Here is a 17,352-nt window from a genome sequence, read left to right as displayed (position 1 = left end):
TATTTGATTATTCATTCAACTGCCTTTTTGCACTATAATTTGTAATTGAAAAGTATAATTCAAAAGCTCTTCTATTTTATACGAAGTAGTTTCAACAAGATAGATTATTCCATGTTGAATAATACTACAACATCATCTCATTTAGATGGGTTTTGAAAATGATTAAATCTGTAAATTTTGTAAATTTTATCGAAGAATTTCATTATATAACGTACAGTGAAAATAAAGTCATATTTATATAATAACAATAGTATCAATTTGTAAATATCATATTTATTTTCTCGGCAATTTATATTCCCATTATTATAAATTAACAATTTTCTATCGCTACGATATTATCAAATCATATATGAATCAATCAGGGTTTCTACAAAAAATTAAAAAAGAATATTTTTATTGTAATGCAACTGTATTACAATGAAACTGTATTGCAATGTATTATCGAGATATTTTAAATAGATAATATTTTATACAAAGATTATTTATAAACTCGAAAATTTAAAGAAAAGTATCTGCTGACTTGATTGTACCTTTGTCCGTACTCCTTTGTTCTATTGAAAAATTTGCAATTCTACGACGTTGTTCATTAACTGTCACAAAGGTACCCCAATGAATAATAAAAAAAATTCAACATTTATTTATCAATCTCTTGTTTAAATCTTAATAGTGGCTCATAAATATAACTGTACACATAGCTGATCCTTCTCAAATACCGATCATACAGCATAACAATTTGCCAATTTCGCTGTCCCCAACTCCCAAGTCCGACTATGGCAATAAAACATTGGGTTCGTTGGCTTATCCATGCGCACGCGATATGAATAATAAATAATAACATTATACGGCACAACGTGCAATAACGCCTAATCAGGTCCCAATGACATAGAAATACTATTTACTTATTTCGGAATCATTAGCGGTAGAATATGAAAATGAATTAGTAAAGTATACGTAGACAATTGATTTGATTACTTTTTATTTAATATATAGATACGGCACTCCATGGGATACTTGCATAATAAAGAAATAATTGTACTCATTATTTCAAATAATGCTTCTGTCTTTTTTCTTCTCTCTTTTTGCAATTAGCATTAGATCGGCAAAACTTAAAAATTGATACGCACTTAATCATCTTATTAAGATTAAATAGTGCATCCATATTTATTTCAAGGCTTATAAAAGAAATATAAAAGATGTAATTTCTACTGAGCTTGATTCATAAAATTAAGTATACATTTTATTGGTATTTTTATAAATACCAAATGGTAAAATAAAAAATCAATCGCGACTTTCAAGTACTTCTAAATTATATTTACGTAAAGTTAAAGTAAAACTATTATTATTATTATTATTATTATTATTATTATTATTATTGTTATTATTAAAGTTTTTGGATAAAGAATTATGAAAAATACAAATAAATGTGAAAATTATGGAGGAAAAGAAGCGGTAATATTATTACTATGAATAATAAATTATTTTAAATATCCCACCTCTTTCGTTTCAGCGCTAATTAAAAAAAAAAAAAAAAAAAAAAAAAAAAAAAAAAAACATATTTTATACACTATAATAGCTATATAAATACACTATTATACAGATATAGAAGAAAAAAGCCTCTTTGTATTTCATCGTTAAAATATTTGGAAAATCTTATGATTTGGGCTCGTGTAAACGACGCGAGAAGTTTTGCCTGACGAATGAGAAACAACTCTTATATACACATTTATCACGTTAACACGATAATTTTCACTTTCCTCACACGCGTATATCTATACGATCCCCCTTCCCATTTCACATCGCTTTTTCATTTTCCTATAGCACATAACCCTCACATTTTTCTTCTGCTTCAGTCTATACTTAACATCTTCGTTTCATCCGGGTACGAATCTATTTCTCTTTCGCTTAGCCACAAGAGCACCAATAAGAAGAGTCGACAAGTGGGAGAGAAAAAGTTGGTAAGATAGACTAAAGCTAATGTGAAATCCATATTGAATTACGTTCACGTACATGAATATAAAGTGGAAGAGATGAACAAAACTAAAATGAACAAAACGACGCATAAAAGAAACGGCATAGTAAATCGTATGAAACAGGATGAGATTCTGATTTTATGAAATATTCTGGCAAAACGCTGTATATACTTATATATACATATGTAGGTAATTTACTTTTAATTCATATTTATATGAGATATTATTACTTATCGTTGTTGCATTTACTATATTTACATTGACATATAATACATTGACGATGAATATATGTGAAATGCGAAACTAATTTGGATTTTGTAATAAAAATTTTGTTTACCATCATAATGTGAGTGTATGAATCCCATAAAAGGCGTATAATTTTTCACTTATTTATAATAAAATCACTTTAGTGGAATATATTACATACTGATAACTAATTATATTAACTAATTTAGATTAAATATAAATGATAAATCTATATTCACAAAAAGTATAATAAATAGTACTTGTCGATATGCAATTTTTATTAAATAAAAATATATTATCATTGTTGGAAAAACGTAATGTACTTTTAGTTATTAAAATTATGATAAGTTTCGAAAAACTTATCAATGTATGTTTTTCTAAATAAATAATGCCAAGTTTGATTCCATTCATCATCGATACATTCCAATAGAATTTTTAATCATACAAATTACTTTGATTTTTGTAGTTTTGTAATAATCATATATATATATATATATATATATTGCAATTTACAATTAATTGTTTAAGAAATAATAAACATATAAACCATTAAATATGAAGATCAAAGGAAATTATTTCTTGTAACTAGTTGCACCTATATTAGAAATATTAGGTATAGAAGATTTCGTTTATTATAAAAATTGAAAGGCGCTGCTCAAGAGACGTGCCGTCGTCGTTAAATCATCGACAAAATATTATTTCATTATTTCTCCCTCAATCTAAGTACTTATTCTTCTTATAGCTGACTTGGATAATACTCCCTCTCTTTTTTTCAATCTAAAATATTGTGTGATAAACTAAAATATGACGAACATTCGTGTTATATTTCCATCTAACCTTTGTCACGAGTTGCAATTTAAATTTCCACCAGAGCTGTTGGCATCTTTCTTTCTTTCATTTTTCCTCTCTTTTGCTTCAACCAATTAGTAACAATAACGAATATTTAAATATACAAAAAGGTTAAGACATTTAAGAATGTTTCATATATTCAAATCACTTCAAAATACGAAATTTTTAAACTAGTTTAACTCAAAAGTAGTAACTAAAAACTTTAAAACCTTTATACTAATTTCGCAATTGCTGCGTTTGTCAATGACACAATTGTTCTTCATTTAAAGAACAATTATAATTATTCTTAAAGAAAATAAAAATAAGGGATAATAAATACATTATATACTTTTATAATATTAACTCCTCGAATACTATTTAATATTAATTTGCAAAATGATTGTATTCGCTTACAATTCAAGTTATACCAAGTGACTATGAAATTGATCAATTATACTGAAATTGATCAATTAAATTAATTACAGAAATGCTTAATAAACATTAAATCCCATTCAATTTGTATTGTCAAAAGATTTAAAGAGGATTCATAAGTGAAGTTTATATTTAATATGTCGTAGTGATTCGTCGAGAAATAAACACAGCACGAGCGAAAGTATCCGATGACACTCGAATCATTGAGGTAAGCGACTCGGACATATCGAATCAATTGGAGAAAGCAGAAAAGCTCAGTAGGCAAATTGTTCCATATATACGTGACTTCGAGAATAGGAGATGGATCGTTGGATTTGGTAAGGATAATCGTTGTTTTATTTTAATCCTCGCTATACGATATTAGAGTGTTATATAACGCATATTTACTTGTATATATGTATATATGTATATATTGTACATAGAGCGTTATCTGATCCGTTTTCTCGCAATTTCCAATTAATTATTTTATTATGACATTTTATTAAATTTTAATTAAAGAAGCGATAGCTTTTATACTTTTTCAACACCTTTTATACAAAATTAGTTCAATTATTAACACTTGGCTGTACATGTTTCAGTATGCATGTAGATTTGAAGTATCGACGTTGCTTAAGATACGGACAAATAAATTATCAATAAAATTATTAGAATTATTATATTTGTGTATAACTATTAAAATTACTGGAAAAAAAATTTAAAGTTCACGATATACTGATATTGTTCTTGCGAATTCGTTTGTACTTTTATGAAAAATTTATTTGTGCTGAATTTTCCAAATTTTATATAATCACAAATCATTGGTAAATATTTGAATATTAAATATTCCCAAATAAAAGTCACGCATATACAATAAAAAAGGATTACTATTTATTTATAAACTTGATCTAGTTAACATTTAATTATATATATATATATATATATATGTATATTACCAATTGAGAATATAGCGGAACATTTCTTAATTAATTTCTTGTAACAATTTTAATTTTACGCAAGGTGAAGAAGACTTTAATTTTACCAGTCCATATAACTTAAAATTTCTTATTTTAAAAATAGAACAGCTTCTCGAAGTTTTCATACTCTTACTATCTTGATATTTAAAACTTTGTAGAACTGTTTTCTTTGACTGTAGTTCGATACTTCATCAATCTTCAAAATAATATTCTATTAAAATAAAATGTCTGGATAAAATATAGATAACAATAAAATATTTTTTATTGAGTATCAATTTTCTTAAAATAAGTTTTTGACAGTAGTGCAGAAATTTTTTCTCTTAAATAAAATACACCAATCCTCATTAATTCATCGTGTTAATTAAAGTTTTCGATAAATGTTGGATTTTTTAATTCTTTATTATATGTGTGTGTGTGTGTGTGTGTGTGTGTGCGCGCGCGCGCGCATGCGCTTATAAATGTGTGTATCAATGCGTGTATCACTTTCAGTCGTAATAACGATACTTTTCGTGCAGGTATAACCATGTGTGTACTGTTCATCTGGTTGTTGCTGTTGGGCGCATTATGCTGTCGATGCGGATCTTCGGAGAATAAAATGCGATCGACACTTTTATGGTAAACGAAGGAAAAGTTCGAAAAATATGAACAGTTTTCGTATTTTATAGGATTGCTGGTCATTAAGTTCTTTGACAGAATATGCCAGAGATGCGCCGCTGACACCGGCATCGGCCAAAATGAAAATGAACGAATCTAACTAAAACACTTTACTCTTACTTACGCGAGATGAAATGGTATTTAGGCAATGAGAAATAAATTGAAAGCATTAAATATGGATTAAAATTAAATTAAAGTAAATATTGATTTATGTAAATTTGCAAATATCAATATTGCTTGTATATATAATATTGGCTTATAGGAAATCCAGATTGATAGATTATTAAGTATAACTTAAGTGTTATTAGATAAAAATGGTTGTACTTGACTACTCTATCGATTATACTTTTTATGGGTTATGAATAAAAACAAATATTCTCCAAGATGCAGTGCTAAAGGATAAGTGCATAAGTAATTTCGTAAATAATTAAGATGACATATCTTTATAAAATATACCAGAATGTATACAGGGAATTTATGTAAAGAGATAATAATAATAATAATAATAATAATAATAATAATAATGATGATGATGATAATAATAATGATGATAATAATAATGATAATAATAATAATGATAATAATAATAATGATAATAATAATAATGATAATAATAATAATGATAATAATAATAATGATAATAATAATAATGATAATAATAATAATGATAATAATAATAATGATAATAATAATAATGATAATAATAATAATGATAATAATAATAATGATAATAATAATAATGATAATAATAATAATGATAATAATAATAATGATAATAATAATAATGATAATAATAATAATGATAATAATAATAATGATAATAATAATAATGATAATAATAATAATGATAATAATAATAATGATAATAATAATAATGATAATAATAATAATGATAATAATAATAATGATAATAATAATAATGATAATAATAATAATGATAATAATAATAATGATAATAATAATAATGATAATAATAATAATGATAATAATAATAATGATAATAATAATAATGATAATAATAATAATGATAATAATAATAATGATAATAATAATAATGATAATAATAATAATGATAATAATAATAATGATAATAATAATAATGATAATAATAATAATGATAATAATAATAATGATAATAATAATAATGATAATAATAATAATGATAATAATAATAATGATAATAATAATAATGATAATAATAATAATGATAATAATAATAATGATAATAATAATAATGATAATAATAATAATGATAATAATAATAATGATAATAATAATAATGATAATAATAATAATGATAATAATAATAATGATAATAATAATAATAATAATAATCAAATAATAATCAAACTTTAAGATGTCGATAAATTGATTCATTAATTCATCATTGATAAGGACGTGAAAGAAAAATTAAAAATTGAAATTAACAATCTACTATTCATACGCCTAGTGTGTTAACTTTTTATCGACAACGAAGCAAAGTCGTTAACCACATTTGTACATTTCGAAATAACACACCTGATAGTTATGATTATTTTTTTGTCTAATATTGTGATTAATTGCATAGCCAAGAGGAGCTATCGTTAAATAGTTTAATGACAAAAAAAAAGAAAAAAAAAAAAAAAAGATTCACGCAATAATGTAAAACAGATCTTTATTAAACATTGTTATTAATTCTGCGACAATAATTTCACTTTGCATTATACAAACATTTCAGGTTCGTAGTTTTGAGCTGCTTTATCTCCATTGCACTCTGGCTTACACTTATGGCGAGTCTGGCGATTGCGTCTCATGCAGAAATGATATTGTGTCGACCTCTTGACGATCCGGAGTTTAGAACCATAGAGGCTATTCTCGAAACGAAAATGTTCCTTGGCAGGCGACTTAATATACCCTTAAAGGATCTTCTTCAGTGAGTTTGGATTTTGAATTGCACGAAAACGACGGCTCGTGGATAAAATTCGTAGTTTCTTTTGTGTTTTCATTTTCTTCTTAAGTAGATATAAACATTCGTTGCTTTAATTCAAATTCAAATGTAAAACATAAGTTGTATTGAAATTGAAATTTGAAGTTTCTATCGTATGTATTTATACAATTTAAAGAAAAAAGTAAAGAAAAAAAAAAAAAAACTTCTATCTGGCAATAGAAATAATATGATTTTTTACGCTTAATCAGCTTTATTCTTATTTTAATTATTGATTGGATTATAATTGGATTGCTATCGCGATTGCTTCATTCTTTTTATATGCGGTTGAAAAGTAGAGGTCTGTAAACAAAGAGAGTCGTTTAAAACTTGAAAAGAAAGGATAAGCGAAAAGATTTTATCTCAGTATTAATGCCGATATAATATAACTATTCGATAATTTAGACGTTGAGAGAAAATTCCTTAGATCTTATAACAATAACAATACGAAAATGTATAGAGTATGAGTTGATATTTTTTTTATTTTTTTTTTTCTCTACCGCACCGAGTAAGTACAGACAGGCGTAATAAATTTTCTTTCTATAATATCCGAGTCACGATTACGATTATTATCGTGCGTGATTCGAGTAGTGAAACCTGTTCGATGATAGAAAATGCGAGGAAAGTGACTCTTCTTATCCGGCCATCCAACTGGACAATACAGAAAAGCTCGAGCAGTTAACGGCCCATTGGACTTGGTCGGGACTTTCGCGGGCAACTGCCAAGCTTAAGGTAGATTTGAGCGGCTTAAGAATTCTGTCACCGAATCTGCGCGACTCCTTGCAGAATCTACTATATGCCAGTGGACCTAATCTTACGGAGCATCGAATAATGGTGAGCTCCGTAGGTCGCATAACTATAGAGATTATCCGAGCTTGGCATTTCGTCATTTGTACGCTCGCGGCAGTAACGATGATATTTTTGTCCGGAAATAAACATCATCGCAGCTATCTGTCGTGAAGGATTAAAACGATAGAAAGTGATAATTATTGAGTGATAATTCCGAGTCTCTTGAATTTCTTCATTAATCATTAACATTGTGTACCTGCTTCAATACTACTACTCGTGAAGCTATTCGATTGATAGATCTCGACGGTCTGACGTGAATTTAACCGGTAATTGAACGGGTAATAAAGCATACGATATACTTGACATAAATTTCATCAAGTTACGCGAAGCGCTTTAACGAAATAAAACTATGGAAGCAAGAAATTAAATCACTTTTTTGAACCACGTCACGCGAATCTTAACTATCCTTGATTCCTTATCTTTTCCCCTATTCTTGTCTTTTTTTTTCTTTCTTTATTCTTTCTTTCTTTTTTTTTTTTTTTTTTTTTTTTTTTTTTTTTTTTTTTTTTTTGCTTCTTAACGCCATAACATTAAAAAAACAACACGTCGACAATGTATAAGAAAGTTATTTCTCTTTCTTACGCTATGGACAGTCAAAAGCTTGTCGCTTGAACAACGAATCCGATGAATAATCAAACTCGCCACTTGGTGAAAAAAATCTTAGCGATCGGACGCCTCGATTAAAAATGTGTTGTATATGTGCTAAAGTCGCTCGTCGTTCGTGCTCTCATCTCCTTCGCAGATACAAGGACCTATTCTTAACAAGGACCTGAACGCCTTGTCGGACCAGGTGGAGAACGTCGCGCGCCAAATGACCGATCGACGCACGGCCCGGAACTTCCAGACGCTCGCCGTGCGAATGCGCGACCTTCTGTCGCGGCGCGTCAAGCCGCTGATGAAGATGCAGGACGAGCTGGTGTACCAACTTGCAAGTCTGGAGTTGCAAATGCAGCCGTTGCAACGCCAAGTCAATCAGTCGCTGGCGCATCTACACAGCATCCAGTATTACATTGACAATCAGGGGGAGAAAATAGGACAACTCGTGAGACAATAATTGTTGAGCTTGAATTTTCTTTGCCGATCTGCTCTACTTGAACTGGCTGGCAGCTTCTTGCTTTTAGTTTTTGCACGCAATGCATGACATTTATCCTCGCGATGTTTTTCTTTTACTTTTACGTTTCGCTGCGTTAAAGCATTTATTTATATTTCCGTCTTTTTATATTGCGTCTAGTAGCATTTAATTTGACTATTAAGTTGTTGAATTTAGAATAGTGAAATGATAATATTTTCTGTCCTTTTATTACTTCTTCTTCTTCTTCTTCTTCTTTTTTTTTGTTTTTGTTTTTGTTTTTGTTTTTCTTTTTGTTTTTTTTTTTTGTTTTGGTTTTGTTTTTAATAAACACGACGCAAGGCGCCATTACATCTATTTATTTCAAATATTTATCCATGTGAAAGGCACTCTGTTTAGTAAACAGTTTGACGCTCGTTCCCTTCCTGATAATATTTCCAGAAAGCAAAGGCGTACGTCGATAGATTAAACAGCTTTCTGGAACAGTGGCGAACTCACGTACTTACGGAGATGAGCTCTGAAGTATCAAAGTGTCGACCTCTGTGGGATATTCTCCGAGGCATAAAACTACTCTTCTGCAGTCATATTTTAGGCCCTTTGGTATGTCAGTAAACGCTAATTGTTTGTAATACTACGCCAACGATTGTTTACCGCTCCCACGGCAAATTACGCAACTTTAGCAAATGCATAGCCGTAAAAAGACCAAAATATTCAATATTTGACTGAAAAGATTTTATAATCGACAATTTTGTTAATAACGAGGGTTGCGATTGTACATTGTTAAGGATCGGTGGAAATTTTAATGGACAATCGATCGATTATTTTGAGCTGACTGTTCAATAAGTGGAGTGGATTTTCTAAAAAACTTTTCAATGTAAATTATATACCGTTTAAACAAACATATTACGTACTAGAAAAACCTTATAAATAAAAGGTCTATCGTTTCCCATCTAACCCGTCCCGCCCCATCACATCCAACTAAATAATTCTTGCACGTCAATATTATATAAATAACGTCTAAAAACATTCTATACAGAAATATTAATAAAACATCTTGTGTAGAATGGATTGTGGTTCGCTATTCTGATTTGCGTTTTAATGATGCTAATAAGTACTCCAACGGCTCATAACCTTGCATCTAGCTATTCGTCCCAACGTTCTTGCAAAGGATCGGTACTTTTGACACCCAGGCAGTAAGGAAGTTTTAAATCTTGATAATCTTGAAATTAAACATCATTCGCTACGATGCAAGTAATATTATTTATTTTAACAGAGGAAGTCCAGATACCGTTTTGATGGAGCGAGAAACGTGGAGAACGCCACAGTAAGATCCTCCATCTAATTTAATTATATATATATTAAATTATAAATTACAAATCTATTCAAATGTAATTACCTAGAAAGTAATGATTATCACAAAAACAAAAATTCAAGGATATCCTTCAACTATTCGACACATATCATTTTGACTGTTTATTCTGTAGGTGGACTAATAATTTTTTAGAGGAGAGATTTAAAGAGTTGTTTTTTTTTTTTGTTTTTTTTTTTTTTTATTCAAATATGATAAAGACTATTTAGTGAGAGTAGATAGACTTTTATTAATTAAATTTTTAAATCGAAATATCGAATTACATTTCGCTAAACGAGGAAGTAAGATAATAGTCGTTATATATCCATATATCTTGATATAATTCAAACAAATCGAAGTTAAATTAATTTTTGTACATCATTCTTGTCAATTAGTTTAAGAGAGATAGATTGACTATAGTATAAGTGTTATAGTAAAAAATTGATTCGTTAAATTATAATGTACAACGGATGTTGAAATACTAATATCATTTTCAATGTTAAAACGCAATGTAATTAAGAACATAAAATGAGCTTCTTGTCGATTATTGAACGTGAACATATAAAAGTTTCAATAACGTTAGTAAATGATTTGAAATAGATTTTAATATAAGATGATGTTTGTTTTCAGTCCTCCGCCATCAGTCGATAGCTGGTAATATCCAGTGCAATTTCGTGGATTGGATTTAAAAGCTGAAAAAAACAACTAAATACTAAAAAGATCTAAAATATAAACACTATGCATAACTATTTTTAGATGTTTTCAGATTCAAAATACATTTTTACATTAAGAATTTATTCAATAATACGTAGTTAAAAATGGAATATATATATATATATATGTGTGTGTGTGTGTGTGTGTATATATATATATATATATATATATATAAAATCAAATAATTTTTATTATGCAATAACAAGTAGTATAAGAAGTTATTCTTAAACAACCGATAATATTCGTTTACGTATTTCAATTGAATTTCGATAAATAAAGTACTTTATTCGGAACAACATGAAAATGTTATTGTACCTGAAGAATTTCCAATTAATTAATAAAAGTGTCAAATTAGAAATTAATTTTAATTATTTATAAGTCTGTTTTTAAATTACATAAATCTTCATAATTATAAGCAGATTTTCTATCTATGAACATTATTGGAAATCTTATATATTTTCAATATGAATTGTACCTTGTAATGTAAAAGAAAAATAATAAAATTAATTATGTATGAAGTAATTAATTCTTATGTTCTAACTCATTATTGTTATCAAAAATACAGTATTTATCGAAGATTTAAATACCAGAATAGATATTGAAAAACAGTCTGTAAGAAGTTTAATGAATGAAAGTCATAGTCGGTGTACTAATTAAGTGGTAAATCATATAATAAGCCTGAAAAATCCTGTACGCAGTTATCAATTTATGGAAAAAAATTTTTTTTTGTACTGATGATTAATCCCGCAAAATTTTTCGACTTTAAGGCTACGTTCCCTACCCATCCAACCAAGAATTAAGCTAAGTCCAATTCGGCAAATATAATATAATTATGTTTGTTAATTTATTGGAGTGAAATCGATATCACCTATTTTATGTACTTTAAGTAGAAATAATAATCGCAGGCAATAGGATCCAAATCTTATGGTAAGAAGCATAGAGAAAAAAAATGTCATTACCTTGGATAAGCTACTTATCTCATGGATACTTGGGATGACGCACTGGCTTCTCCATAGGGATTTTTCGCTATGCAGTGATAAGTGCCAACGTGATAAGTTTCAAAACGTCCCAGTTGTAACCAAGAAGTTTGAATCAAATTTTCCGGTTCCGCTTGCTTCGCATCGCTGTTCTCCAGCTTATTATCTACGTAAAATAAAATTATACGACCAAGTGCTTTTAGTCCTGCACAACTAAAGTATTTGTATGTCTTATATATAAAAAAAAAAACAAAAAAAAAAAATATATATATATATATATATATAATTATGATATTAACTGTAACAATATATTAAACAACATAAAGAAAAATTCAAGCACTGTGCACTCGATGAGAATATTTTGCATATGCAACGAGCGAATTTCCTAAATTATGGATAAGATATGAAATTTGAAGTTACTTCTAAAGTTCCTTTTAAAATAAATCATTTTCTATCTGCTTCGCTCTATATTAGAATATAAAGTGATAATTAAAGAGATTATATCTAATTAATGCTTTATCATATTATTCATAAAGACTTAATTATTCTTATACTCTACAAAACCCTTATCGTATTATCATGTTATTCATATAAAATATACGGTCATTAGAATTTTAAATAAATGGAAAAACTATGTAATTAATATATAACAAAATAGGAATACTTGTTTAAAACAATAAATTTTGCATGTAATTTGAAAAACTATAGTAAAAATATTTTACGTAAATTTATATTATTGAATACCATTATATTAATTAACTGCATTATATTTAGATTTTTTGAATAAATTGATCCGTTCTCATTTAAAAGTCACGCTAAATAAGGTAAATGGAGAAAAAATTTTAAGTATAATAAAAATCGTAGAAATCAGTGGTCATCATATACTTTCATATAATATTTATATTGTGAGACGATATTTGCAAAATATTGTTTTTCTATATCAATGAAATAGTTTTGAATTAGATGTTTGCTATTTTATAAATGAATTTAAAGATAATTTTAGCTATTCGTAAATAATACGTTTATAAGCTTCTTTTAAAATGTTGAATCCAAATATTCAATCATTAAATGCACTTCATTTGGCAAGGCGCGTAGTTTGATATGAATGAAGGAAATATCTGCTGCATAAGCATACTAATTAAATAAATCATTTATAGATTTTATCTATTTTTAACATTACGTATAGTGCGGCAATTAATTAAATTAGTTTCATAATAATTAAATTTTTCGTTAAAAGAAGCTTTGTACGTCGAGTCGCTGAATAGGAGCATTAAAGCTCAGATTCATAAAGAAGCAAAATTTAATGTGTGCCGTTGCAAAAAAAAAAAAAGAATAATTTATTAGCCGTGAATCGTGAGAACCACGGTCTTCTCGTTATTAGTGTGTCGTATTGAACAAATTTCATAGTCAATCCTAATTGATGATATTATTACCCAATACGAGTTTTTTTTTTTTTTTTTTTTTTTTTTTTTTTTTAATAAAATACTTAGTCCATTATTAAATATGTAAAATGCTGAATGTAGAATGTAATATTATCGGACACTCCGTCAAGCTAATTGAATATTATTTAATAATAAATGCCACACTACATTCCGATGACTTTTAAAACTTATCAAGTACAAACTAACAGGGCAATCGAAAAAATTTACTGCCATCCGCCGAATGAAATTCCCAATAAATGTGTGGCAGTGGAAAGCCTTTAGCCTCGCAGTCAAAGGCAATTATTTGGCCGGTAGTCGCCACTATGTCTTTAGGACCTGAATAGATCCTCGGTCGACTGGGGCAGGGACCCAAATGTTGTAACTCCAATAAAGAGTCCCGAATGCGGATTGCTTCCTCGTGAAGGAAACAAGGTGTGTCGTAGGTGCGATTGTTAGTTCCGCAGGCTAAACTTTGTTCCATACAACTGCACGTTGCTTCGGGTACATCCTGCAGAAATAAAAATAATTCTCTCTCTCTCTCTCTCTCTCTCTCTCTCTCTCTCTCTCTCTCTCTGTTATCATTAGTCTCAAATTCCATTAAGCAAAGCTACAATCCTTATAAAGCATCCCATGCCAATAATATATTTTACTTTTATGAAAGACTTTTGTGAGCGTTTTTCATATGAAAAAAAAAAAAAAAAAAAAACGTACATTCCGTTAATTAAATTCAGAACAATTAATAGCTAAAGAATTTTTTAGAATTTATAAAAATATAATTAATTAAATAAGAAAAAGGTTTTGGCTTATAATTATATATAGGCGTATATTAGAATTTATGGAAAATTTATTTACATTACGATAGCTATTTGATTAATATTATTGACTCATTAAACGTAATAAAACTTTCATGAATCCTACTTAATTATTATGTGGAAATAAACTATCATGAGAAAAATGTTGACATGTTTTTTTTATCTAATATTTTATCTATATGTTTCAGGACAATTTAAAAGATCTTTTTCCCTAGCGAGCTCTAAGTTTCATAGGTTTATGAAAATAAAATTGTTACAATTGTAATTGGCATATAGTTAATTAATTGTTCGAATATCAAAAGATTGTTTAACGCGATGTTTACGACTTAAAGAGAATAATGAATTTTCAATAAAACTATATATTTTTAACATTAAAATTGACATCTGATAAACAATAATTATATTGCGTATTATTCTCATCAAATCAAGAATTAAGCACAATGTATTTACCTTACACTTTCTACTGATCATATTAAAAAATCAAAATATTTCGAAATTATTAGAATCGTTAAGACATACGACTTATAATGAATGTATATGCACTATCAACTATGATTAATATTTACAATGATTTTGTATATTTCTTAATGTTGCGGTGTTCTCGAATAGCAGAACAAGAAAGCTCATCTACATTCTTTTGAAATTTTCAATGAATTCACTTTCAATGGCATTTAAAAGTCGGTCGGACATTTGTCCTTTCGTTCTTTACGGGAATTTTACTGGAAAAATAAGTGAGCCCAAAATGCTTTACTTACGATTCGCCAGCTTTCAACAATCGGTCTCTTGCACAAAATTATGATTCTCGGCTCTTTGCTTGATTGCATGATTGCACGCGAAAAGAAAAGAAGAACAAGAAGCGTCAAAACGCTGATGTTGGTCAGCGACGCCAAAATCGTAGGCGTGTGAATGATTGCGCAAGTGTTAAACCAGAATCACTTGTGAAAAATCACTTCTCTTCTTGGCGTATCAAATTCATAGAAAAGATACATAGCGCGGAAGTGCAGGAGAGCTCTAATCGTCACTGATTTTTTCGTAATCGTTACCCGCAAAACGAGCATTTCTGAATCACTGATATTTAATATTTTATGGCCTAGAAAATAAAGATTATACTCGTTTATCGAGATACACAATTTGCGGACAAATTATTTCATTGAGTTTACTTTGTGCTCAACCTTTATTTAGAATTAACTCAATGAATAATAATTGGATAAATTTCACTTGGACTAATGGCATTTTAAGCTCGAGTTTTAGTAAAATTATAACTAAGAAAAGCATGCACAACCTTAAATTTTGCACGCGTTAAGCATTATAAATATCATATAAAAAGTACTTTCGTTACAAAGCTATGCACACGCATAAGTGTTCTGCATATCGTTAATGGGTGCCTGTTACGTAATTCAATTATCTCTAAAGCATTGCAATAAGATTTTTCAAAAAGGCTCGACTCGTCTATAAATAAATCGCGCTTTGTTAAAGAAAATTAGAGAATAATGTATCTCTATGAAATTACATAAAAAATTATAATTACTAGTGTTTGAATAATGGAAAAGATCGTTTTGACAACGCGTGTAGCACGAAATAAAGAGTTCTCATTGGCATTAAAATTATTCAGTATTAAAATCGTGAAACATCGATCGCATTGACGATGCCATTGAAATTCCGTTGACATATTAATTCGACTTTTAATATCCTACTGACGAATAATGACGAAGATGCTCGATATTGCGAACGACGTAGATGTAGATGTTTGATGATAATTTGCGCTTAGCGTACCTCGGGCTGTAGATCATCGCGTAACTTGCAAAAGTAATTCCGGGAGCAAAGGCCCTCGTTCTTCCGTACTTTCGGCAGTTCCGGGATGCTCGCGTTCCAGCAGGATTCGCCACCGAGACGGGCGCAGACTCCTTTGGTACAGCAGCCACAAACGTCGGGCACGAAGCCCAGAGGGCAGAGCGAAGCGTCCGCGGGGCATCTGTGATATAACATTCGTTATTATCGCTTTTGCATTGGCTCGATCGTTTGGATGGCGCAATGTAGCGAAATGCATATTGGAATTGTAATTGTGAATATGGGCTTATGGCTCGAATTTTCGCGCGTCGCGCCAAGAGAATATACAGAATTTTCTGATTAACTGGCTTCTTTTTTCTATAATGCCAAGGGAATCGTTGTATTATATTTTTATTATATTTTTTAATTCTCTTATCCTATAAATCCTTAAATAATTACGTGGTACACAAAAACTATAATAAATTACCACCGATTGATGCGAATGACAAAAGCTTATGCAAACTTGAAGATTCCATTCTTCATCTCGATATAACAACTAATGATAGTAGATGAGAGTCTAGCAGAGGTAATATTATGGAGTCAAACGCTGGATGAAATACCTGTTGATGTCGCAAGCTCGGCAACCCTCTGTATAATTGAGAGAGTTGGCGATTTTCGCGGGATGTGATCCTCTGGAGTGGAGCGCCAAGTAGCCGGAAGCTAAGCCGATGAACGCGAGGAGCGTTAGGAGTAGCGGCTGGCGCGACATTTTGAAGACTGACGTCGACGATGGATAGCGCAAGTGACGAGGAGCGTTGCGTATGGAGCGAAGATGAGCCGATGATAAGTGAGGAAACGTGATAAATTCTTACGGATGTGGCCTGCCGGCATTGTCTGCTCTCATATCGTTTTGGGGAATTCGCGCATTCGTTCGACACGTATTGGCGCGGCCAAGGGTTATCGCTTTCCATCGTCGAGAGTTAGCGTTTAATTATATTTATCGCTTGCTCGCTCGTACGTTGAATCGTCGTGGCCATTGAACGTTTATTAATGTGCAATTGATTCAATTACTCTGCGAATAATCGGCAACGTAAAAGGTTTCAAAGGTTCGGTTAGTCTCGATGGTAGTAAGATATTATGAATAATAATGCGATTGTAGGGTGTTTTTTCTTTCTTCAAAAACTATATCAACATAAAGTATATCATCATTAACTTTCAAATCTAGATATTTTACAGTTAATATAAATGAAATATTGTATGAATGTATCGGAACTTTTGCACAATATAAATCCGAAGCTTCAAAGTACTTGAATTAAAACTATTAATTTATCATCAAAGTACTTTATTTC

General features: G+C 29.3%; 2 protein-coding genes across 2 annotated transcripts in view; one reads left to right on the top strand and one right to left on the bottom strand.

Moving 5' to 3' along the window:
* Window positions 1-10,292, top strand: part of prom (prominin) — a 33,028-nt gene extending 22,736 nt beyond the window's left edge. The window contains exons 10-17 of the mRNA XM_011507398.1: window positions 3,623-3,793; window positions 4,945-5,044; window positions 6,801-6,995; window positions 7,658-7,880; window positions 8,638-8,937; window positions 9,406-9,564; window positions 10,027-10,157; window positions 10,238-10,292. Of these exons, the coding sequence (XP_011505700.1) occupies window positions 3,623-3,793; window positions 4,945-5,044; window positions 6,801-6,995; window positions 7,658-7,880; window positions 8,638-8,937; window positions 9,406-9,564; window positions 10,027-10,157; window positions 10,238-10,292 (1,334 nt within the window). The remainder of the gene's footprint in view (window positions 1-3,622; window positions 3,794-4,944; window positions 5,045-6,800; window positions 6,996-7,657; window positions 7,881-8,637; window positions 8,938-9,405; window positions 9,565-10,026; window positions 10,158-10,237) is intronic.
* Window positions 10,293-10,592: 300 nt separating this feature from the next.
* Window positions 10,593-16,884, bottom strand: LOC105367925 (insulin-like growth factor-binding protein-related protein 1). The gene is made up of 5 exons (XM_011506784.1): window positions 16,624-16,884; window positions 16,010-16,208; window positions 13,632-13,932; window positions 11,986-12,169; window positions 10,593-11,004 (listed from the first exon to the last, which is right to left on the bottom strand). The coding sequence occupies exons 1-4, from the start codon at window positions 16,770-16,772 to the stop codon at window positions 12,000-12,002; spliced, it is 819 nt and encodes a 272-aa protein (XP_011505086.1). The 5' UTR covers window positions 16,773-16,884; the 3' UTR covers window positions 10,593-11,004; window positions 11,986-11,999.
* Window positions 16,885-17,352: the final 468 nt, after the last annotated feature.

This window comes from Ceratosolen solmsi, unplaced genomic scaffold, assembly GCF_000503995.2.
Source record: "Ceratosolen solmsi marchali unplaced genomic scaffold, CerSol_1.0 scaffold6, whole genome shotgun sequence".
Lineage (NCBI taxonomy): Eukaryota > Metazoa > Arthropoda > Insecta > Hymenoptera > Agaonidae > Ceratosolen > Ceratosolen solmsi.
The sequence above is the reverse complement of the archived record's forward strand: the minus strand, read 5'-3'. Positions and strand labels throughout refer to the sequence as shown.